This window comes from Falco biarmicus, chromosome Z (assembly GCF_023638135.1).
Source record: "Falco biarmicus isolate bFalBia1 chromosome Z, bFalBia1.pri, whole genome shotgun sequence".
In the NCBI taxonomy this organism is placed as follows: domain Eukaryota; kingdom Metazoa; phylum Chordata; class Aves; order Falconiformes; family Falconidae; genus Falco; species Falco biarmicus.
In genome coordinates this window covers 33,190,054-33,215,298 of record NC_079311.1, presented here as the reverse complement: position 1 = coordinate 33,215,298, position 25,245 = coordinate 33,190,054, and the positions used below count along the sequence as shown (strand labels likewise).

Genomic DNA, 25,245 nt, shown 5'->3' with positions numbered 1-25,245 from the left:
CTTACACAAACACTTGTGCTGAAATGTGAAAGGGATGGTGCTACACTGAGAACCCAGTGGCCAGGGTTTGTGTGTGTGGGCTGAGACTTTGATGTCAACACCTGCTTCTGCCAGCCTGAAGTGTGTGCACATCTGCAGCCTGAGGAAAACTGTAAGTTTTCTAGGTAATTCATAACAGAACACTATTTACTAGCAAATTACAGACAAAGCAGAGTTTTAAAAAGGAAAATAAGGTGTGTGCATGGTGAAATGCATGAGCTCTAAATGTCACAGCACTGTTAAACAAGGTTTTTTTTCTAAAAAAGGCGAAAAATAAAGTCTTACCTGCTCATCAGTTCCATCCAGAACAGCTTGAGCATTGCCCAAAGTACAATAATAGCAGAAAATTTTAATTTTGAGTCCTTCTTTGTCTTAACTGTACTAAGCTTCCTAGCTCTGCCACTGACCCTTTGTATGACTTCGCTTTAGCTTTCTGTGTAGGGTGAGAGCACCAGCACATAGAGGCATGGTAGGGAGCTTGAGGTGTGTCTCCTTATTCTTTCTTATGTAAGAACCCATTTGAGATGGGCTGTTTAGATCAAACTCCAGCAGAATATATGGGAGTGATCAAGGGCACCAAGGCAAAAGGATCAGCTTTTCTTCTTGACTGAGCATTCACTCTACTGAAAGCAGCAAACATTTAAAAAAAAAAAAATCAGTTTCCCTTTTCTGGGACCCATGCCTTAATTTTCACTGATTCTCTGAAGCCTTTTGGCCAACAATAAGTAGTACTGAGCACAGGGCATCTTGTACAATCTGCTTGTGGACGTATCTTCGCTTTTTGAGGTTTGCCTTACACTGGCTGTAGTCAGTGAGACTGGAGAAGCTCATTTGAGAACAGCAGCAAAACAGTACCTCTGATTACTTGCACACAAATCTCCTTTTTTGGCTTTCTCCCTGTGCTAGGCCAGCAGTTCTCCCATGGAAGAGCCACACAGTTTGGAAAACGTTACAGGCATCCCTGTTTAGCAAGAGCAATAGCAGTAAGTCAGAGGTGTTCCTGGTACAGGACTGGTACTGTGATGGGTGGAGACTGTCTTATATCATAGAAATATCTGTCTATGGGACAGCTTTTCCTCTGCAAATCTCCCCAGTTTTGGAAAGTATTTGGGGGGAAGGTTAAATGACAAAGGAAATCCAGATTTGTCTCTGTGGGATTTCATCTCTGCAACACTGCCTAAGAAGGGCTTTGCACACTCACTTCCAGTGGTGTGGGTCTATAATAAGCTATAAATATGTTGTCACTTCTGTCGTGTAGTGCTCGTTGAAAGAGTGTGGGTGAGTGTATAAAAACCCAATTGTTTTTTCTCCCTTCGTAATATAGGTGGTATTTTGTCATATGGTTAGCATGAGCCAAGCATTGAACAATTAAATGCATTTCAGTTGGAAAATGGCTTTAGAAAAGGTCTCTCAATTTAAATACAGGCTGCAACTGAACTTGTGGCTTTCTTTGCTCTTTTGAAAGTGTTTTCAGTCAAGCATAATAGTATCATGCTTTTAAGCAATTGTACTTTGGGGCTTCCACTCCCAGGAAAGAAAAGTAGAAGGCTAAAGCATGTGAATTTTATTATTATTTTTTTTCTGCAAAATTCAGTGTAAAGGTTCTGTTAAGATCAGTATAAAGCTGTAATAACTATTCCAAAGCAAACATGAGAGTGGTCTAGCTATATGATGCACAGTGGCTGAATTCCATTATGACCTCCCAACATTTCAAACACCTGCGTTCTCGTGCATGTTAAAGAAATGGAGTTGTCCATCCCTTCTAGCAGGAGCTGACAGTTGGACGTATTCAAGGCTGGTCTTGACTGTGCAGTCAATGCTAGTCATCTCAAATACTTATCTCTACTTCAAGTCTTGTAGCATGCACACACAAGCACACAAGAGTCCACTCAGTGCAATCTGTACTTCAAGAGTATTATGATATTTGCTGCCTCAAAAGACAAGTCTAGGTGAAGGCATGACTTGCCAGCCACTAACACTAATTGTACAAGGCAGGTCTGTTCAAAAACCACTAGAACTTTTTCCACAGCATGCCTAGAAAGGACAGGTGATGGTTTTGTGGCTTTCACTGGAAAATAAGTTCTTGTCTCCTGCATCCCAAGACGTAGTGTAGACACCTACTAAACACACTCTCCCAGTGGGACTAATCTTACTGAAGGATGCCCAGAATCTCAGGGTCTTCATAGAAATTTAATTAACTGCTTTACCTAATGAGCCACTGCAAAGAGTTATTTTCCAGGGAAATTCATGACATGCTCATCTGTTCGAAGAAGACTGGCCACTTGTGATTGATTTTTGTCATTGTCTCTGGAGATAAGACTTGTGAGAAGCTTTCTGAGTGGGCCTTAGAGTGCAAAGGTTGGTGGTAAAGAAATCATAATTCCCTCCACTGTAAATGGCATCATGGCAAGTTCTGTTGAGAAATTAACTTGGAGTGCTGTGAATTTCTTAGGGAAGAAAGGTCAGGGTGATGGGGTGTGAATGGATAGGTGGGTTCTCATCACATTTCAGGGTGAGATTTGCAAGTTGAATCATTTTAATGGGTCAGACCAAAGTCCTTTTCAGCTTAGTTTCCCCTGAGCTGGTCCAGCAGTGGCCTGTAATGGAGGCATCTGAAAGCATGCAGCCATGGGGCAAGTACGTAGTAACACTTCTGCAATGTAATGTCCTGTTCTTCAGCAGCTTGCAACTCAGACTTTCTCAGCTGCTGCTGGGATCTTGGTGTTTGGTAGCACCTGGTAAACTTTCTTTAATGAAGTCTTCTAATTTCTCAAACCCACATGAACTTTTAGTACCTTCAGCATTGCACAGTATCTACTGAATTTCTCCCTTTTGACTAAGCTTGTGTGTGCAGTAGCTCCGTTGGTTTGTTTTAAACACCTTTTCACTGGAAGCCCTCTAGTCCTGTATGGCGAGGCACAGTGAGCAATCATCTCTTGTTCCCATTCTCCATCCCACTTGTAATTCTACAGATCTCCGTCATAACTTCTATTTGTCATTACAGGTCCCATTGCAAGAACTGTGGTGTATTGTTCTTCCTTCAGGAGTTGTTCTTATCTCGAGTCATACTTGTGGTCTTTTTCTGTATTTGTGTTCCTCCAGAGATGGAGGACCCATAATTGCACATAATACTTGAGAACCAGGATTGTACTGTGCATTTATATTGATGTTAATATGTCTTAATCACTGTAGTGCTAAGATCTCCCTTTCTGAGCAGCAGCAGCTAGTTCAGAGCCGTCAAAGGGTATCTTAAGGTAGCACTGTGTTCTCCCTATGTACTTTGCAGCACTGAATTGGTCTGGCACTTTGTAACAGTGTGTCAGCATGAGGCCTTTCACTAATCCTTTGCAATTGGCTTTTGACTCTTCACTGTTCTGAACCACTTAGTATCATAAGAAAACTCTTCCTTATTCACCCTGTCCCTGAATCACCTCTGAATACAGTGAACAACACAAATCTGTGTAGAGCTTGATTAGGTGTATGGAGCTGAACAAGCACATCTACTGTTACACATGCACCTAGAACTTTCTACCTCATCTTGTTGCTCAAGTGGTAGTGCAGCTACATAGCTTTGATATTTGGTGACTATACTTCTTTAAATATGTCTTGAAGGTCTTAGCCTGTGGGGGGGTTGAATTGCTTTTCTTTTAGGCTTAATGATGTATTTTGATTTATCGAACCTGAAGGACTGTTGTCTAGTGGAAATCCATAGAGGTTAGAGAGACCATCCCTGAATTTGCAACTGGCTTTGGAGCAGGCACTAACTGTGCACTCAGAAAAGTTAGCTGGGTTTTAAATGCCCCAGCAGATCCATGGAACAGTGCCCACTTACACCAGCTGGCCCTGACCAGGTCTTGTCACCTTCCACCAAATCAACTATGACAAGTGAAAGCCTTTAGACTTTCCTGGAGTAGTTTCTGGAAGAAAAGATATAAAAATTAAAAGCTTCAGCCCAAGAGATGTGTGCTGAAGTCAAGGGCCTTGGCTGTTCCTCTGTGTGTCACAATGCTGTAACTTTAGCGTGCTTTCAAATGCTGCAACATGTAGCTGCTAGCATGAAATCTTAAGAAATTATTTTAATCTTGATTCTTTTGAAACATGGATTATGTCCAAATGTTTCCCATGCAAGATAATCCAGATATATGAACAAAAGGGGAAAAAGAACCCCACAAACCAAAACCCAGGTGCCGCAGTTACATATAGAGCAACTGGAAACAAGTAGTTGTCTTCAGTATGACTTCCTGCTACAGCAAAGTTTCCTGAAAGCTGTGACTTCCAATTCTGGAAACCTGACAGTCTTTCTTTAGTGATGATGGTGACTGTCAGCTGTTTCCTAGAAGCTGGATGTTTTAAAATATGTCCTAGGTTTAGATAAAAAACATTAAGGCCTGATGGGGAGGGCTTGAGCAATGACGATGGTGTACACTGCAGCTGGAGTCCCACTACAAGCTTGTGTCTACCAGCTGGTCTTTGCCACCCTTGGATAGACTTTGCATCCCCTTCTTAGCACTGGCTTGCAGGATTTCAGGTCTGTCAGCATGCTGTACTGTAGGCTGTGCTTGTTTTGTGACCTGTAATACAAGCTGTCCTTTGGAATGCAAGTGTATGTGCGTGCATTTTTAGTGTTTTACTGGGGTGGTTCTGGTTATGGCATCTGTGTACCTAACCTGTGAGGAAGGAAAGGGATGTTGCCATTGTATTGTGGGGTGCTGAAGCCCAGGGTATTTTAAGCTCAAGGCTGTGCAGAAAGCTAGCTCTGTCTTCTCTGTCAAGCACTTTGCCATGTAAACAGTCCTTACTACTCTTCTTTACAGTAACATTTAAAAGAGTTTAATTTCTTTGGTTTTGTGCCTTACGGTGACTTTGAGTTTCCTTTTGTTTTTTTCTGCAGACACAGCTTTCTTTCAATTCCTCCTTGCGGGATCTATCAGAAACTGTGGATGCTTTGAGGGAAAGCATTGGGAAACTTGTTAAAGAGGTAAGGAGCACCTTCATGTCAGGAGAACCTGTCACAGCGGTTGCTGTCTTAGCCTGCAGTTGAGTACAAGAATCACAGAATGGTTTGGGTTGGAAGGGACCCTGGCTTGTTTTGAAACTTGCCCTCATCCTACAGCCATTCTTACTGTGTCAGCAGCGGCAGCACACAATTTGTGACCCCTTGACACTTCAAGTTAGAAACGCCATAGGAGTTGATCAAATGCACAGTTAAAGGTTGGGCCCTCATGTGAGGAGCAGGAATTTAGATGTTTTCTGTGGGGCTGTACTTCTGAGCAGTAGCACAACTGTTGGGCTCGCAGTACATCTGCTGCCTAGCAGTGCCTTGCAAACAGCATGTGGAGGTTTGCCTCCTTCCTATTTTTTTCACTCAGTTGCCAGCTGTGTCAGCACAGTTGCTTGGTTATATCTACTGGTTTGTGGGTGCTGTGACAGTATGGCACATGGAAATGTTGTGGCTGTTCTAATCTAAATAAGTAGCTCTAAGTTACCGCTTGCTAACTAATTTTTTGGGGCAGAAATTGTTTTCTGGTCCTTGTGGTGCACTCAGTGCAATGGCATCACAAGACTGGCTGGGAAAGGCTCTGGCAAAATATCAATAGAAATGTGCAGGGGCAAAGTGACATTATAGAGGCTACAAGTACTTGTTTTTGCAGGTAAAATGATGGACTAAAAGAAAAGCCCTGCATGCCTAGCATGAGTCAGAAGCCCAAAACTGGGGGTGGGGTGGGGGGTGAGCCAGAAACTTCTCTTAGTTGCTTTTTGGCTAGCTCTGACTTTGAAGTGCTGCTAGTAGGCAAAAACATTCTTTCCCTGAAGCAGAAATTGCAGCCATCTAAACTAAACAATGCTGCTGCCGCCTCCTCCCCTTTGCTAGTCTTCCGTCTTTGCATCAGACCAAGAGAGCTCAGAGCTGTGAACGGTAGTAACCTCGGAGAGCATGCATAAGAGCGGGTCACTTCAGGTTAGCGCGCACTCCACTCCCACGGAGGGGCAGCTGCTGGTAGCTAGCACCATGCCAGCCAACAATTCCTGGCACGCATCCCTCCCCGAGTCCCACAACCTGCTGCCAGGTCTCCTTTGCAGTGAAATTAAGATTATTCCAGGATCAGCTTCAGTTAAGACCATAGCAGAGCTCTTGCTGCTAGCAGGGAGGTTGATTACAGCTGTTTCCCGTTACGTCACTTAAGCTTGCCTTTTTTTCTTGTCTGGGATAAAAATAATTGAAACCATGTGATATTCAGTTTGCTGATGTGGCCGAAAATGTCCCAGGGTAATGTGCCTTTTGCTTGGCAGCTGTTTTGGGCAGAACTACCTTTTATTCTGCCCTATTGCTGTGCAAACAAAGGCAGCTTTTTCCTCTGTGTACAGAATGAGCTGCTCCAGATGGCTTGACCGAAAGTTACTTCTTATTGTCTGGCAGGCTGATTCCTGTATGAAAAGGAGGGACTTGCTGCCTTGTTTCGAAGGGCAGCAGCTTGAGGGGGTGGAGAGAACTATTGTTTGTGCCATGTCTAGGAGCCTTTCTAGCAAGGAATTTTAATTAGAGAATGGTCTGAACAAAATATTTGTCTCTGAGTGTGGGGATTGATTGGATCTGTGACCCTGGGCTCTTGAAAATCAACCTAGGAGGGCAGATTAAACACTGAGAGCAAGAGCAACTTTTAAGAAACACTTAAGAGAGCCAGGTCTGATGTCTGGGAGAAGAAATTGCTCAGTAACTAGTCACACATGGCATACTTCCAGTGGTGTGAACAGAGCAGCTCTGCATGTCAATTGTAAAGATACTGGTGCCAAAGATGAAACAAAGCTCCTTGCTCAAACTGTTTTAAAATTGTGTTGTAAAAATGTATTTGCTAATGCAGTCCCTCTGCAAGATGATTAACACCTCACATGTTCATGGGAATTAGCTGCACTTCCTATTTGTGTACCTTTGCTCATGCTAGGGATTTTATTGTACTTTAGCTAAAGCAGTTGACTTTTTGCTGAGCAAAAAACAGCTGTGGTACCTAAGGTACCAAAAACTCCCCAAGGGGTCCTTTTGAACTGGACGTTCAGACAGTCACACTTGAAATGCAGCCTTGGCCTTCTGGGTGAGGAATCGTCAAATCCAAAAATCCACATGAGCCCATGTAACAACAGAAGCTGTTGTGTGACTTTTTTTTTTTTATTCATGTCCCATGATGCTAGTGTCCTGTCAGCCACACCGAACCTTTGGAGCCAGATTGAGTGGTACCAGGGTGCAGATGAAGGCAGCAGTAAGGAAATGAAAGTACACTCGAAGCAGGACACTCTGGACATACATACTGAATCCCCAGGCTTTGGTCGTTCTCACAGCTGCCTTCCATCATATCAGTGTTATGTGTTCTCAGGCAGCTAAAAATAGAGGCTCCCTGTGTATGTGACACATCATAGCTGTTTAGCTCAAGAATTTTTGTCCAGATGTTGGCACATCTGAAGCATGCACAGTGCTATGGATGAACGGTCAGGTTTGCCTGCCAGAGGCTCAGGCCTTACCTGATTCTCACCCTGCTTTCCTTGGGTGGATTTGGATTTAATTGTTCCAGCATACTGTCATTTTTTGCGTTCTTGCTGGCTGGCCTTGTCAGCTGTCCTACACTTTGATCATCTGCATTTTATTTAAACAAAGGTGACAAAAGCAATAGACGGTGAGCAAAACCAACAGACGGTCTTTGACACTCTTATTGTCTCTGAAAACAGGGCAGTTGAGCCAGAGCTTCTAAAGTTGTTCCTGAGATGCAGCTGATGAGCGGTTGCAGTTATGTGTCTCAGCAGGTCTGCTTGCCCTTATTAGTGCATTTTGGTGCTCTGGGCAGCACAGCAAGAACATCCAAGTTAGCATCACCTGATACTCAGTAGCAGTCAAGAAATCAAATCAAATGCTAGAAAATATTTAAACGAGGATAGAGAACCAGCTGTAAGGTGGTTATCTATCTATGATACCATGACACTATATAACGCTGTTGATTGCCTTCCTGTTCAATAAGGAATACAGATCTAGGCCCTTCCTCTCCAAAAATGGGATAGTGGAACTGGAAGAAGTTCAGAGAACTGCAATTAGGACATTTAGAAGTAGAATGTCCGACGTACAAGGAACAAGGGAGCAGGCTGGGACTTGTCAACCTACAAGAGAGATGAGTTGGGGATATGGCAGAGGTCTATGGAGTTGAATGGCCCAGAATAAAAAAGAGAGACTGAATGTTCATGGTCTCTGCCAGTGCAAAAAACAGGGCACCAAATGGAGTTTACCATAGCCAAGTTAAGGAGAGGAGATTATTTCCAGTGATGTGTTGAATGTTAAACACTTGTAGATGTTCAAAACTCTAGGAGTTTACCATGGAAAAAAATCACTGAGGGTTAGGAACTAAAGTTCCCTGAACTGAAAATAAATGGAAGCTGGAAGGTTACTTGGGAAACATCCTACATTCTTGCCTTTATTTTTTTTCCTAGTATTCACTTACTCTCACCATCACAGAGTTTACTGAGATAAACAGACTTCTGCCCGTACAGACTCACCTCTGCTGATGTTACTGCATCTCCAGATAGGGACTCTGAGAGCAATGCTAGCCTGTAGCGTGAAACCAGTGCTCATGAGGGTGCATTGCTTTTTCTGTTGTGGTGAGCTTGGCCATGCCTCTGAGTATGGCAACATCAATGCAGTGTCTCAGGCTGAGCACCTGGTGCTTTTGTTGATGGCATATTGCAGGTAGATGCTTATGCCGGACAAATGAGTCTGGAGGTACCAATCATCCTGGCCAGCTGTACATTGTCACCTCAAGCCTGGTGTCAGGCCAACCTGGCAGTAGAAGGCTTCTTGCTGTGGCTGGCTGCGTGCACAGCTCATGCTGTGATCAGGCTCTAGGCTGCAGCTGGGCATGTTTTCCAGGGTTTTCTGGGAATGTTGTTGACAGTGGGGAAGGGAGGTGCTGCGGCAGGGACAAGCAATACTGATCTAGGAGGTCAGACTGGCTGCCTGGTGTAAATCAGTGGAAGCTTGGTGACCTTGGTGGACTTGTGCCAGGTGACACTGCTGTGGCCTGCAGCTTGTATCCCATGAGCAGTGCTCAATTTGTGCTGCCTCTTACTCCCTCATCTGACTCAATGCACCTCACTCCACTCAGGATGAGGGGGGCACCACTGGAATGTGAGCCATTGTGCAACTGGGAGGACAAGTGGCTTCCACGAGAGAGGGCAGGGAGCACTGGAACCACCCATAGCATGGAGGGAGAAAACTTAAGGCTAAAGAGCTTGGCAAGGGCACATTCATTGTGCATGCACAGAAGAGACTTCCTCTATGTTCTCTTGCTGTGGCGGGGGGAAATGTGTTTTCCCTGGTCTTTACTGTTGATGTTGCATTCAAAGGGATTCTCAGCTGTTCAAAAACAGGTGTGCAATTTGAAGGAGAGTGGCAAGATCTCCTTTTACTAATTTTGTTCCTATCTCTACTTCTACTCTTTTCTCCCACCTCCCCCTTCAGTTGCTGAGCATGAGGAGCTGGAGTGACATGAGGCAAGAGGTGATGTTCCTGACCAATGTGAATGCCTCAAACTCCTCTACGCAGATCTACCAGGCTGTGTCACGAATTGTGTGTGGCCATCCTGAGGGTGGAGGGCTCAAAATTAAATCCCTCAACTGGTATGAGGATAACAATTACAAAGCACTGTTTGGAGGCAACAGCACTGAAGATGATGTAGCTAACTTCTATGATAACTCCACAAGTAAGTGTAACCTTGGCATGGCCTAAGGTCCCATCTACTTCATGGTTGTCATTGCTAGCATTTCCCAGACTTTCACAGATGGAAGCAGATGGTCCTGAGGGACAGCACACCTTCTGCTGTTTCAGAAGGACATGCACGTTCCACCTCCTGCATGTGCACTTAAGGCCAGTGAGGATATCAGCATGCAAGGAATTCCTGGGGGCCTTGTGTAGAGTCCACAGAAGGCTGTGCAGTGGACCTCCTTCATGCAGAGAGGGAGTACAGTCATGTGCAGCCCTTGGAGGTCTGGCCTTTTCTGAACAAATTTGGCTGTTGCCATGCAGCAGCATGGTGGGAGCAGCGCAAAACTAGCGGCATGGCTCTTAAGGTTGGAGGCTGTCTGGGTGCTCCACGTTTGCTGGGCGGACCATGGAGGCTTGAACTGAAAGGGGCTTTTTGTGGAGCTTTGCAGTAGAGGAGGGTTTTTGTTGGCTCATTAGTGCTGTACTTCCAGCTGTGACTGTCCTTGAAACCCACACAAGTAGGGCATGTCTTCTGCAGTTGTCAATGTGCTGTTTAGGTGATCACACTTGTCCTGTCCTCCCCAGCACCCTACTGCAATGAGCTGATGAAGAACCTGGAATCCAGCCCGCTTTCCAGGATTATTTGGAGGGCTCTGAGACCCTTGCTGATTGGGAAGATCTTGTACACTCCAGACACACCAGCCATAAGGAATGTCATGACTGAGGTAACTCTAGCCCTGTCCTCTGATGTGTAGAATGAGGTATGTCCTCCGGCTGTGCAGCTTAGCAGCTCTAGTTAAACTGGGCCCAAACACGAGCCTAGAAAGGATTGCCTGCACAGCACAGGCCCCCTAGCCTCTCACCTCCCTCACCTCCCATGCACGTGCTATTGAAGGCTCAATGAGAAAAGGTCAGGCTAAACTCTTTTTCTAGACTTGGCTAGAAGCTTTCCTGGTGATGCCGTTTGATGATCCACAGGCTTTGCATCTCTGATGTGGTACACAGGAGTGGGGAAGACCTTGATAAGCTTTTAAGTGCCCTTAATTTTCTCCATTACAGGCTGGTCAGCCTTAATTTCTGATTGTGATTTACCGTATGTGCTCTCTAATTCCCCAAGTTCCCTCAGTAAGACTCTTCTGGCACATGGGGAGGGGCTGCTTCTGTATACCCTTCATCTCAGGGGCAGTCGTTCTCCACTAAGCCTTGAAAAGCAGTGCTCAGCCATAGGCATCCATGTTCCCTGTGTTTTCCTTTCAAGTGCACTTGATTTTCCCTGCCCTGGTCCTTGCAGAAGCTGAGCTGCTGTCTGAATATGAGCAACACTCAGTAGTTTGCTTGACAGGCCAATGTACCCTCTCAGCCTGTAGTGGATCTCTGCCAGCTTTTGGAAATAACCTTCCTCTCCTCTTTGCTGTCAGGTGAACAGGACGTTCCAGGAGCTGGGTGTGTTTCGTGACCTTGGAGGCATGTGGGAGGAGATAAGCCCGAAGATTTGGAGATTTATGGAAAGTAGTCAGGAAATGGACCTCATTCGGGTCAGTATGATGTCCTTGCCAGAATCACCACTGTTATCTTCTGCAATAAGTGATGAAATACTTTAGATGGTGCTTCAGTGCTGAGCTGGGCAGACAAATCATATGGATGGGACCCCTTCTTGAAACACAAAAAACTGTGGTTATACCAATCTTGCATTATGCTTGGCATTTCTTCCTCCATGTAACAACCTGCTGCAAACAGGAGCAGTGCATGTTTAACACCTGTTTCTAATCTGCCTCTGTAGGAAACGAACTGTTCCTTCCACAGTGTTGCCCTAATGCAGTATGAATATTTGGCTTGGTACTTCTGTAAACTGGGGACCTGTGGGGGGGATGTCATGTTTAGCTCCCTGTGCTGTGTACTTCTCCACAACATAGTTGTCGTGATGGCAGCAAAGCAAGTGGTCATATACCTAGACTGGGTCATGGAAGGTGCCAGATGGCCTTGGATGTCGTTGGGTACAGTAGGAACTGAATGACTGTCACGCTAGAGCTGAAACTAGATGCCTGGCAGTAATCTGGCACGAATCTTGTAAAAACGTAATTTGGAGTTGCATGGTATGCTTAATTTAGTAGTACTTGGGTGCTCATGGGAGAAGAGCAAACATCACCCTACGGCTGATTGCTTCGTAATGTGCTGTGCATACTAGACCATGAAGGGGCTGGGAGCCTTGTTTGGATTTGACATGCTTTCTGCTAGCTTGTTGGCTCCCTGGAGCATTGTGCCAGGTGTTAGACCTGCATTACTGCAGCATTACCTGCTTAAGTGGTTTAGTTCAGCGTTGCTTCCCTCAGGTGCAACTCTGACAGGTGGATCTTTGCACCCTGTGCTGATGTCTTTGGAAGCACAGTGATGTAAACTAGGATTGTGCAACAGAGAAACAGTTGTAGGGTAGCTTCTTCTGCTGTCTCTGCAAGGCAGCTCGTTGAGTGTCGTACTGCAGCTGTTAACACAGAGACCTCCTCAGGCCTCTTAAGCCTTGAAGTTAATTTGTTTACCCCAATGTAATGCTGAACATTCTCTGACCTTCCCTGTTGTACTTCCCCATCAACATGACATACTAGAGGGTCAAAGGCATCATTATCATCATTCATGTGCCTCAGTTGGCTTTATGAAAGCTAATTCTATAGGTGTTGGCATCAGGGAGGTGAGAATCAGGGCTACCAACTGTAAATTGGACTGTTGCAGAGAGTGCAGACAGAAACTCAGGGTCTGGATATTGGTTTGCAGTAGCCTCCTTTTGAAAACTGGATGTTGCTGCCTTTATTTTAATTATTTTTTTACTGAGCCCTGGGGATTTTTCGTTTTGTATTTTATGCTTCTTGTTAACAGTGTTGGCTTTGGCAGTTAATTCTTGATTTTCCCAGCAGTCTGGTCTCTTCCTCTGTATTGGTACAGTAGCAGGGATTCATTTATTGTCACCTGTAGCAGCTCACACAAGCAGGAGTACTTCACTGTCAATGCCAAGGCAGCTCCCAGGCAGCATTCCATTCACTCTAGAGGTCTGGCATGGATCACTTGTAGGTGAACAGGCTGAGACAGAGTTGCCTGTTTGTGGCTGCTTTGAAGGGGGAGGACAGTTCGTTGCTGGCTGTTAAGTCGTTGAGGCTGCCATGCTGCTGGGTGGCAGGTCATCACCTCCCAGCTTTCTGGGTTGTGCAATCTGTTTGGCATATTGCTTCCTGCTGAAGGAGAGGAGCGTGCTTTGCTTGCCAGTCTCTGGCGCTTCCAGATTGATGTTAATGCAGCTGCTAACTTAAGGGAGGGCAACATGTGCCCCTAAAGTTAATGAGCTTTAATGTTGCTGCTGAACATGATGAGGCTGAGCCTCTTCCCTTGAGCCCCTTCCCTGCAGGCGTGGTGCCCTTCCTGCTGGGCATGGTGGTATAAGCCAGCCTTGGGAGACCAAATGTGAAGATAGCACAGAGTAGCTGATCCCTGTTTGCTTGGATTTCCTTCTTGCATGTTCTCCTTTGCCAGCTTGCCTGCTTTGTTTTCCCAGTTCACGATGCTGTTTTCATAACTGTGTGACCTATTACTTTCTGGTTTGCTGGTAACAGCAGAGTATGGGAAAGCTCCTTGCCTCTCTGCTTCATTCTTTGCTCTGGCAGAAAATCCATTTTTCTGGTTTTATTTGTTAGGATTTTTAGTTTTCTTTCTTGTGCAGGCTTTTGTTTGGTTTTTTTTTTTTCTCTTCCTTTCTTCAGTTCAACTGTGTCTTTCACAGTTGCCACTCCCCTCCTGTCTGCCCTTATATTGACTGCCCAGAGGACTGGTTTCTGCTTCAATGGCAGGTGCTTCTACCTGGGCTGCGCTTGTTTGGGGTGTTGTGGCATACACAGTGGGGCAGTAACCTGTCCTCAGAAAGCTAGCAGTTGAACGAGCTGCAGAAAGCACTGTCCCAGATAGGAGAAGAGGGAGGCAGGACATCTTGGCTGTGCAGGGCTGCCCTGATGGTGTAATAGCAAAATATGTAAGAAAAGCCACCTGGCCTCTGGTGCTGGTATTTCTGCTCACCACTGTGGCAGTTCAGCCTCCAGCCGTGCCCCGTGCCCTCTCCATCCCAGCCAGGAGCAGAGGTTTGTTCGGGAGAGGTGAGCAGAGCTCGGCAACCACCATCAGCCCAACGCATTTCTCCTGAACCCACGTAACCCTCTTCCCTGTTTTGCTGGTTGAAGAGCTGGTTTGTGTGCCCGGGGTGCGCAGCCGTGCGTAGCTCTCTGCTGCCCTCTCCTCGGGAGGGGGGTGGCAGGACACGGAGGCAGCCAGCCGGCCTGCAGAAGCAGACCCGATGGAGTCGCTATACCGAGGTCGGCACACCTTTTGCGGTGAGAGGGCTAAAAGCAAGGAGCGCACCACTCTGATCTTCTCATATGGCAGGGGGCCTCTATCTGCAGCTTTTTAAAAGGCGTTTTCCCTGGTAGTACTTCATCATGATGAGAGGTGAAATCTAACATTAATTCTCAACAACTTTCTCCCTTGAAAACAAAATGTGCGCAGACGCTGCTGAAAGGCAAAGCTCTCTGGGACCTGCACTTGCCAGCTTCCAACTGGACAGTGGAGGATATTGCCCATTTCCTATCAAACCAGCCGGAGGACTTTGAGACAGCAAATGGCTCAGTGTATACCTGGGTGGATGCCTTCAATGAGACAGATCAGGCGATCCGTACCATCTCCCGCTTCATGGAGGTGAGGTCCTGCTAGTGTGGGCAAGGAGCTAGTGGGGCGCCGCAGCTTGGTCTCCATTTCTGTGGTGGGGTGTTCCTGGAAAGGGGAGATGGAAGTTCCTCGGTCCGTTTTCTGTAAACAACCAGGCTTTAGTAGGGCTGAGTGCACAGCATGTTAGAAAATACCATTTATTCAGGTGCCTGAATAAAGATGTAGGAACCCAGCTGTCAGCCTTTTCTTGAAGGTCTCACTCTGGCCACTGCATGTGGCTTCCCACCCAGCTGTTGCTGGGTGACTGAGAGCTGCTGCTTGCTTCGGCAGTGTAACCCCTCACATTTCAATTTGTGGCTTCAGCTGGGGACCGCTGTGAGGCTAGCAGCTGCTTTGAACAGAGGAAGACATAGTGAATAATGAAATTTGTTCTTGTTACTCGATCACCTTGGCAGATGAATGCGAACAGAAACAGGCCTTGGCCTGCCAGGGTCTCTCCATTGGTTTTTAGAGGCTTTGGATCAGACCTGATTTATTTGTAACAAAGAAAATAAGACTGTGGAAATGGATGCTTGGATGGGATCTCACAGCTAGTAATGCAGTGCTGTCTAACCACTTGTCCAGAAACTGCCTCTGCTGGGGTATTTCTCAGTGATACATGTTTGATTGGCAGGTGACCATCAAACAGGAACAAATGATGTCTCTAGCAGCTTGGCAGGCTACCATGAGCCATTGCAAAGTAGTTCAGTGCTGCAACCTTTCACTGGGCACAACATTGCCATTGCAGAGTTCTCCCTTTTTGTCCCTCCCAAACGTAAGCAGAGGACTTTCTGATGTAGTAACTTGTCCCATAAACACTTCCAAATCTGTCTGTCTAGTGTGTCAACTTGGACAAACTGGAGCCTGTGGCCACAGAAGTCCGGCTTATAAACAGGTCCTTGGAGCTTCTGGATGAGAGGAGGTTCTGGGCTGGCATAGTCTTCACTGAAATAGCTCCTAATAGCATGGAGCTTCCTCAACATGTGAAATACAAGATACGCATGGACATTGATAATGTGGAAAGGACCAACAAGATCAAGGATGGGTGAGTCCTGACATCCTGCCTTATGAACAATTTCTTATGGAGGATGTGGTGATGAGGATTTCTAACGGAAAGGTCTTGTTCCGCTGGTGCAGGTACTGGGATCCTGGTCCCCGTGCTGACCCCTTTGAGGACATGCGCTACGTTTGGGGAGGCTTTGCCTACCTGCAGGATGTGGTGGAACAGGCCATCATCAGGGTGCAGACAGGCACGGAGAAGAAGACAGGAGTTTATGTGCAGCAGATGCCCTACCCATGTTATGTGGATGACATGTATGTATGCAGGCTGCTTCAAAAGTTCCCAGGATTGTGGCTTGGGAGACATGGGTTGTTGTCACTTCTCAGGCACGGTTTATATCCCTACTATCAGTTGTGGAGCAATCTCCTTAGTGTTCCTAATCCCTGGAATTAGTGCACCTGCACGGAGGATTTGGAATATATAATGACTTGCAGAGTCCTTCCCAGGAGGAGGGCTATATGTACAGGGCTCTCACACAGAGAATACGTTCTTGAGATGTGACTGTATCCCCAAACCTGGTATAGGCAAAAAAAACCATCACTGGGAAAAAAGCAGAGGCCTAGGCATGGGAGAGTGGAAAGAGGACAGATGAGAGCAGTCCCCAGGAAGGGCAGGTCTTTATAGCCACTCTTTTACTGAGTGGCAGTTGCAACTCTAGGTCCCACTCAGCCTAGTGACATGCTCTAGACCCATCAGCCTCACTGCATGGTGAAACACTGATCCTGTGTCGCACACTGCATGTCATCTGCTTTATGCCATTCCAAGCCTTAGCCATCACCTTGCTCAGCTAGCCCTTGAGCAGTACCTGAAGTTGCAGTGACGTTTCTTACGCTGTTCTTTTGGTCCCTCTCCTTCCTTCTCAGATTTCTACGTGTCATGAGCCGCTCCATGCCTCTCTTCATGACTCTAGCCTGGATTTACTCAGTGGCTGTGATAATTAAGGGTATTGTGTATGAGAAGGAAGCCCGGCTGAAGGAGACTATGAGGATTATGGGACTTGACAATGGCATCCTTTGGCTAAGCTGGTTCATTAGCAGCCTCATCCCTCTCCTGATGAGTGCAGGCCTGCTGGTGCTGATCCTTAAGGTGAGTTTGGTCTGTGGCAGCAGAATCTAGAGCCCTGAGAGCCTGCTAAGTAGTGGTCTACCATGGCACACTGGGGAGGAGTTAGTGAGTGTGGGTTTACCAGCAGCTTTTTGGGAACAGGGTTTTGGAACAAAACAGGGCTGAGTGGCTGCAAACAGCAGGAGGGGGTGTAGTAGGTTCAGCACTCCTGAGGAGGTGTCTCTAGTACTGGCCCACTTCTGGGAAGGCTGTTGTGCAAATTGCAGCAAGCCCAGCCTCCCTGAAGCAGCAGTTCTGCAGACCTGCTTGCACTATAGCCACCTTGGAGAGCCATTTCAAAGCCTGATGCACCTGTTGTTCTCCTTTCCAGATGGGGAATCTGCTGCCTTACAGTGACCCTAGTGTGGTGTTTGTTTTCCTCTCAATCTTCGGTGTTGTGACAATCCTCCAGTGCTTCCTCATCAGCACCTTGTTCTCCAGGGCCAACCTGGCAGCTGCCTGTGGGGGCATTGTCTATTTCACACTGTACCTGCCTTATGTGCTGTGTGTTGCCTGGCAGGACTACGTCAGCTTCTCACTCAAGATCTTTGCGGTGAGTCTTGAGGAAACTGTCCTGGGTACTGGGCTGCCACCAGTATGGTACTCAAGAGTTCCCTAGCTGTATACTGATAGCAAAGGGAGGAGGTGGCAATGGGAGAATTAATTTCCCATGTAAGAGGCTATCAGAGCTGGGCTTGGTGAAGAGATGGACTTCAGCCTACTAGGAGCTATTTGGGAGGGGTTTGTTGGCCTTGGTGGTAGAAGTAATTCAGACAGACTAAGCTGCCTTGATCTCTGTATGCTGTGATGCTGTACCACCTGATATGAAGGTGGTTTTGAAGGAATTGAAGACTGAAGGAACCAGCTGTCTTCTGCAGAGCACTTCTTACCTGTCTGGAGAGGGTTGCTGCTACTGATCTCTTCCCTCGCATAAAAGTCTAAAGAGCAAGTGAAAGGAAATAGGGAAACTAACGCTTCTGGGTGGTGGGCCAACAAAGATTTCGGGCCTTGCTTGCTTGCTGGAACCAAGACTGAGTCTGCCCTCTCTGCAAATAGTTGTGCTTCTTGGACCTTTGACTTTCCCTGTAAGGCTTCTGAAGCATGTCCCTTAGTCTTGTGCTAGAGCTGAGCTGCCCAGCTGGAGAGTAGTTGTGAAAAACTGAATGCATGTTCATGACTCCTGTTTGCAGAGCCTGCTGTCTCCGGTAGCCTTTGGCTTTGGTTGTGAGTACTTTGCACTGTTTGAGGAGCAGGGAGTTGGTGTGCAGTGGGACAACTTCTTTGAGAGCCCATTGGAAGAAGATGGCTTTAGCATCACCACATCTGCTGTCATGATGTTGTTTGACACCTTCCTATATGGGGTCATGACTTGGTACATTGAATCTGTCTTCCCAGGTGAGGTCTGCTTCTGAGGGAATATCGTGTCTTCACACATTTAAATAGATCCTTTCACCCTACTCATTTGCCAAGGTGCAAATTTGGCCCATTTTTAAGCAGAGTTGCAGAGGTTGTGGAGGAAACCACAGACCAGTATCACAGTGAGGTTGCCTGCTGCCCAGTGCAGACACTGTGCCCCATTGCAAGTGATGGCTGAGCTAGTCCCAGAAGCTTTGCTGTACTTCGGTGGTTCCCTCCTTTGAACTGCTTGCTAAGTCCATGAACCCTGCTGCAAAGAAGGAGTTGAGAGTATCAGTACCACATGTGGCTGCTTAACACCTTCCAGCACAGGGCTTTTAACCCTAAAGTGAAGTTTGGGACAAGAGTTAGCTTTTACCCCCAAAGTCTGACAGTGTCTTCACCAGGAAGGGTCTCCTCTTAGTCGTGCCTGACCTAGAGGCTTACTGGGGGTGGAGTACTTCCCTTGTCCTGAAAGCTAATATAACAAAAAGGGACAGATGCAGACAGGCTAACGTAATGCTTTTCTCTTTAGGCCAGTATGGGATTCCCAGGCCCTGGTACTTTCCTTTCACAAAGTCCTATTGGTTTGGTGAGGAACCACAGGACAGGCAGCACCCTCATCCTGACCAGAAGGGGCCTTCAGAAGGTAAGTGCTGGACACAGAGCCTTTCTACAGTGAAGTGTTATGGTTGCCTTTTTGGAAGGAGAGTCCAAGGACAACAGGACTGGCATGGCTAAGGTGAAACTGGTCATCCCTTTGTTATGACGGTTTGGGTGTGCTGATCAGGTGGGTGTGTCTGGATAAACTCAAGGTACTGTGACCACTTGAGTGCAGGTGGGTGCTCCAGCCTCACGGAATTGAGAATTCAGCCCATTTTTGCCAGCCCTGGTAACACTGGAGATCTCCAGATAAGCCCAGTAGATAAAAAAGCAAAAGAAAACTTCTGTGGAAGGTTCTTGTCTCTGGGGAAGAATTGTGGTCAGTTCTTCATATAGCTCATTTCTCCTTGATTTCCACAGATCTGGGGGGAAGTGATGTTGGTTAGTACTCCCACACAGCTGCTGTTAAAACTTCCATCTCTCTCTGCTTTTCTTTGTTTTCTTCCAGTTTGCAAAGAAGAAGAGCCTATGCATCTGAGCCTTGGTGTTTCCATCCAGAACCTGGTCAAGGTTTATCGTGATGGCAAGAAAGTTGCTGTAGATGGTCTCACACTGAACTTCTATGAAGGACAAATCACCTCCTTTCTGGGACATAATGGAGCAGGGAAAACCACTACCATGTAAGAACAAAAAAATAACTTAATACAGTGGGGGAAGCAACTTTGAATACTGTGGTTCCTGTCAATATGGTAGAGGTGTCTGTACAACAGCAATGGGCAGGCTGGTGCAGACTAGGGTGCTTCACTGATTTCAGTGGAATTCTGCTGTCTTACCCTAGTTGTGCAGCTGCTAGTTGTGAGGGTGCATGGGTATGGGGGGCTGAAACTAGGGGTAGCTCACCTTGAGGCTGTGCTGAATGAACCTGCTGGCAGCTTTTTTTAGTAATGCCATTTGTGATTCTGATTATGCTTTACCAGTGTAAGGAAACAAGTTGGGACAGGGGATGAGAAGCTTTTAGAGGAAAACATTCCTTCAAGCAGAGTCATGTGGGTGTGCTTTGATCACTGCTAAAACCATTGTAGCTGGTTTTTTTTTATCCATTAGTGAGATGTTTCTCAGACTACTTTCCAGATGTGGGAGTTCCCTAGGGCTTCCACCCACTCTTCATCCATCCACCTCAGCATGTGCAGCAGCCGTTTCCTAGTGGTGGAACCTGCTTACTGTTGTGTTTGTCCTTCAGGTCCATCTTGACTGGCCTGTTCCCCCCAACCTCGGGTACAGCCTTCATCCTGGGCAAAGATATTCGCTCTGAGCTCAGCACCATCAGGCAGAACCTGGGTGTCTGTCCACAACACAATGTGCTGTTTGACTTGTGAGTAGCATCTGTGAGACGCAGGGGTGGTGTGATCCAACAGGTCGTTGGATTCTTTAGGAGACACAGTGTGCTTTCAGCTAGGACAGTCCTATCTTTATCTGTGTGCATGATGTGAGACAGTGGGGTGGGGTGAGATTGGTACTAGGAGATTCTTTTTATTAGTACATTCATACATGCCTGTGAATTATCAGCAAAATCTTCGATGTCTTCTTAAAGAGATCTACTCCATTAAATTTCAATGTTTCCCCAGTGCCTACTGATGTGGAATGTTTGGGGTACTCTGTCAAGTGCCCTTAGAGGAGGATTGTTTGCATTGGTGCTGAATAGCCACACCATGAAATCAGGCCCAAGCTGAGCACACCCAGTCTGTAGCTCCTTCCTGAAACCTCAGCTTTAAAAGATGTTTTCCCAAGCAACCAAACATGCCTGCTGTGATGCTTATGCAAGGGATGAATCTCACCATGGTGCTCCTAGCTGTGCCCTGAGCCTGCTTCTATTCCCTAGGCTGACTGTGGAGGAGCACATCTGGTTCTACTCTCGGCTCAAAGGGCTGCCGGAAAAGAAGGTGAAAGAGGAGGTAGAGCAGATGGCAATGGATGTTGGTTTGCCTCACAAACTGAAAGCTAGGACAAGCAAACTCTCTGGTAGGTTCAGCTGCTTCCTCAGCCCCAGAAAAACTTTCTTGGGTTTCACAGAGGCTACATCATGGACCTTGGTTGGATCCTCCAATTAAATAAAGGACTATCACACAATTAAGAACTTTAAGTGCCTAACCAGTATATTGTAGTAAACTTACCTATCTTACCACTGTCTTATGCTGTCTAATGGCCATAACAAGTCACTCACTTTCTCTGAGTGTTTTGTACTTGTTTCCATCATGACACAGTCCAGCTATGTGTGATATGTGTTCTCCTAATGCTTACTGATATGTTTGGATTTTCTGGGTTTGGGTGAGGTGTTCAGACCATAATCTCCAAGTCCCTTGTGGTCTGTGAACCATATGTGCATTTCTTTTGTCTGGCTCAACTACCAGCACAGACTGCATTTGACCTGGGGAAGGGGGAGCAGATAGCCACAGGTTGGCTTTAGCATCGAGGAGTGTCATGTAATTTCTTGCTGCTGCCTCTGGCACACTTCCACAGGAAGAGTATTTCTTGGGGACATTTTTCTGCAGCTCGGGTTCTGGAGACCTGTGTTCTGGATCCTTAGATGTGGTTAGGCCTCCAAGCTGATGGCCTGCTACTGCTGATGTTGAAATAGTATGATTCACTTCTGGAAGGGTGAGGTTTCATGCAGCTGGGAGTGGGACTTTGCAAAGGGAAGACCATCCAGGTGAATTATCCCCTGTCCTGAAGGTGATGAGATCCTGAAGGCCTGAAACAGTAGCAGTACTTGGTCTTCTCAGTATGCAATTCTGCTTTCATGTGGAGAGCTTATTATCCACTGTGCTGCAGCTGTTGCTGTTCCCCTCATCCCTGCATCAGCCTGAACACCTCTTTTTGTGCCTGTCAGGTGGCATGCAGAGGAAGCTCTCAGTTGCCTTAGCCTTTGTTGGTGGCTCCAAGGTTGTCATTCTGGATGAGCCTACAGCTGGGGTGGATCCTTATTCTCGCAGAGGGATATGGGAATTGCTCCTGAAGTATCGACAAGGTATGTGGTCTTTCTTTACTTGTAATGAATGTGTCATGGAAAGCAAAAGAAAATGAATCTGACCCATGACTGTTCTTGAAATAGCAATGTGTTTTTGCAAATCTATAGTTGCCTGCACTGAGGAAGGAACGAAGAGAATGCAGGGCAGGGATGTTTTGATCTCATCTATACTCGTTTCTTATCCCATTCATGTCACAGCTCATGAACAAAGTTCCTTGATGGTTTGTGAGGGCAGTTAAAGTCAGAAATTCACCCTTGATGTGCAGCAGTGTTCTGTGCTGCACTGTGCAAGCAACCTTGCTGGCATGAAATTAACCTGCCTTTGTTAAGTATGACCGGAGCCCAGAGAGTGAAGAGAATAAACCCATGGCAGCAGTTGTGAACCTTTTCCATCTGCTAGCCTCATTCAAAGGAGCCTGGACTTGTGGCATCAACCACCCATTCAGCTTCATGGCAAGATCCAGGTGATTGTCGCTTTGGCTTGAACACAGGTATGGTTGATTTGCCAGCAGTGTTTTCGCTTGCTTTCTTCCAGGCCGCACTATCATTCTCTCCACACATCACATGGATGAGGCAGACATTCTGGGGGACCGGATTGCCATCATTTCTCATGGCAAGCTCTGCTGTGTTGGCTCTTCTCTTTTCCTGAAGAACCAGCTGGGAACAGGCTATTATTTGACCCTGGTCAAGAAGGATGTGGATTCCTCTCTGAGTTCCTGCCGAAACAGCAGCAGCACGGTGTCCTATCTGAAAAAGGTACAGCTGACCCTTCCTGCTCATATTCATTCTTCCTTCATGGAATCTTTGGTTTTTGGGAAGCAGCAGCTATGACTTTACGTGGTAGAATGTCTCAAAGAGAAATCCCTTACTCTTTAAAAGCAGTTACTTGCTTTTATAGGTATTATGCCAGATTGTGTTTGGTTAAACTGTTGCGTGGGGCATACCTCTCCCTTAGTTTCTTTCAATGCCAGTGGTCCAAAGCCAATTGCAGAGATACAGACTAGATAAGTGTACACTTTTGTAGCGCTCACTTTTGTAACTGTGACCTCTTACTTGTACGTCAGCCCTTTGCAGTGGTATGTCACCATTACTTTCTGACTCTCTGTACAGTATCCAGCATGTTGCAGCATCTGGCTGGAGTTCCCTAGCATGCAGCATCTTCTAGGCCCCTTTTTGATATAACAGCAGGAAACAATGCTTGTCTTCTCTTTTGCGACCAGGATGACAGTGTCTCCCAGAGTAGCTCTGATGCTGGCCTTGGCAGTGACCATGAAAGTGACACACTGACAATAGGTAAGGCTTGGAAAAGAATGTAAGATTCAGTCCCAGTGCTGATATTACTCTTGGACTCTTGCTGATATTTGGCCTTGGACAACTGCCTCAACCTTGTGCTTCTGTGTAGCTACAGTCTTGGGACAATTAGGAAATTTGCAAAGATGGTATTTTTAAATGTGTAAATATTGGAACACTTTTCAGTGAACCATCTTTAGTTCCAGCTGACCTGAGATGTAGTGTCCAAAGATTATGTAGTTGCTAGGCCTGTTAGCAATATGTAACATTTACTGGTGAACTGTACATCAATGACTTGCAGGACTGCCAGTAGCATGTAAAAGCTCTCCCAAATTGTGCAAAGAAAAAATAGCCAGGTTTGGATCCAGGCTTTTGTCCCAGCTTGTGTTAAATGTAAAAAGAAACTAAACTTTCCATGGAAATGAGCCACTTTCCAGAGATGTCCCATTTTCCCTCCTTTCCTTCTGGCAAAATCTTTCAGACTGAGCTGCTCTTTCCACATAATGAGCAGTAATAAGATGAACATGTTTTTTTCCTTTCGGTTCTTTTAGATGTCTCTGCAATTTCAAATCTCATTACAAAACACGTTCCTGAGGCCAGACTGGTGGAGGACATTGGCCATGAATTAACCTATGTCTTGCCATACAAAGCTGCTAAAGAAGGAGCTTTTGTGGAGCTGTTCCATGAAATTGATGACCGCCTCTCTGATCTTGGCATTTCCAGCTATGGCATCTCTGAAACCACGCTGGAGGAGGTGAGAGAGCTGAAGATTTTCCTTTTGACTTAAACTAGGCAAAATGAATCATGGCAGAAACACAACAAGACAGAGTCTTGCCTCTTCCTGTAAACATTTATTGTGGAACAGGCAGCTTTACATTCCTTTCCAAAATGGATTGTCTTCTTCCCTGTTGAAGCATGTGCTCTCAGAAGCATGCATTAAAAACTGAAATGTATTACATGCAAACACAGGCAGGTCCTTTGTACTCAGTTGCGCTTTGCTGAGATGTCGTGTGAAGGTTGGTCCTCAGTTTGGCTTCTAACGACTGTAAACACCTTTGAGGTATTTTTAGGGATGTGTTGTGCTGCACTTAACTGAAAACACATGTTTCAGTACTGAGGACCATGCATTACAGAAACCACTTAGATCTATGCCCCAGTCAAGGATGTTTTTAGGATTTGTTCCTTGTGGCTGTGTGCCAGCTGAGAAGTCTGCCTTTCTTTTATCACAGAAGTGTCATGCACTTTATCCCCTCTTTATGTGAAAAGGGGTTGGTTTGTTTTTTTTCTTCCCCTCTTAAAATAATAAGGGGAACTGAAATGGTGCTGTTGCTCTCTAAGTCCTCCCACAGCTGCAAAGTCCTTGGATGCTATATGCAATTTGAAAATGTATTTTTTTCTGGCTTAGAGTCTGTAGGACAAGCTCCACAAAGGTGCCCATTCAAGCATGGACAGGAGTGTGGGTACTGTCAGACTAGGAGGAAGATGAGATTCCCCAAATTTAGTAACTAGGTCTTAAGCTCTTTCCCACCTCTCAGATAGTGTTTGAGATGCACTGAGAACTGACATCGGAAAGGGGGAACAGCTGGTATGTGGTTACAGGCTGGCTCCTGGAAGCTGGAGAGAAGCCACACAGTCCATGTCGCCATCACACAGGATAAACCCTGTGTCTTCTGTTCTTGTGCTGCATCTATCAGTCTTGTGCATTCTCATGTCACCTCCTGAAGCAGTCTCCAGAATATTACTCCTCTTCTAATTTTCACTGGCACTTACCATTGCTTTTCAGATCTTCCTGAAAGTGGCTGATGATAGTGGTGTGGATGCAGATACCTCAGGTAGGTGTAGTTGTCTCCTGCAGCATTGAAGGGGATTGCAGGGGGAGGTACCCTTTTGTATTTGTGCTTTTCAAGCATAAGGCTGACCAAGCCTCAGTATTTCAGGAGTAAAATCTTGGTGCAGGGCTTGGCTCCCAGGGGAATAAACAGTCAAGTAGGTATGTGAAATGAAGAGTGTTCCTGATCTCACCAGCCTTGAGCAGGTGGGTGACCTTCGTATATGGCAGCATGTCCAGCCATACAGTGACACATGCCAAAGCGTGACAGGCCCTGCTTCAGACTGAACTGGCACTGTGCTATGCTGATGTTTTTAATGACCTAAAATAGCTGTTCTTAGTATACTTCAATGCATGCTTTTTATATACAGTTAACTTCGATTGACTCAGTGGTCGCATCTTTCTTTTGCAATAGTGGAGAGTTTCTAGTA

At 46.1% G+C, this 25,245-nt stretch overlaps 1 protein-coding gene across 3 annotated transcripts in view; it reads left to right on the top strand.

Moving 5' to 3' along the window:
• Positions 1–25,245, top strand: part of ABCA1 (ATP binding cassette subfamily A member 1) — a 97,335-nt gene that overhangs the window by 53,452 nt on the left and 18,638 nt on the right. For all 3 annotated transcript variants that reach the window (XM_056324297.1, XM_056324294.1, XM_056324296.1), the window contains 19 exons: positions 4,931–5,017; positions 9,533–9,773; positions 10,361–10,500; positions 11,194–11,310; positions 14,312–14,500; positions 15,349–15,554; positions 15,647–15,823; positions 16,433–16,655; positions 17,005–17,226; positions 17,864–18,068; positions 18,604–18,717; positions 19,180–19,351; positions 19,912–20,043; positions 20,551–20,690; positions 21,559–21,696; positions 22,232–22,452; positions 22,917–22,989; positions 23,538–23,740; positions 24,770–24,818. In XM_056324297.1, coding sequence (XP_056180272.1) covers positions 4,931–5,017; positions 9,533–9,773; positions 10,361–10,500; positions 11,194–11,310; positions 14,312–14,500; positions 15,349–15,554; positions 15,647–15,823; positions 16,433–16,655; positions 17,005–17,226; positions 17,864–18,068; positions 18,604–18,717; positions 19,180–19,351; positions 19,912–20,043; positions 20,551–20,690; positions 21,559–21,696; positions 22,232–22,452; positions 22,917–22,989; positions 23,538–23,740; positions 24,770–24,818 — 3,049 coding nt within the window. The remainder of the gene's footprint in view (positions 1–4,930; positions 5,018–9,532; positions 9,774–10,360; positions 10,501–11,193; positions 11,311–14,311; positions 14,501–15,348; positions 15,555–15,646; positions 15,824–16,432; positions 16,656–17,004; positions 17,227–17,863; positions 18,069–18,603; positions 18,718–19,179; positions 19,352–19,911; positions 20,044–20,550; positions 20,691–21,558; positions 21,697–22,231; positions 22,453–22,916; positions 22,990–23,537; positions 23,741–24,769; positions 24,819–25,245) is intronic.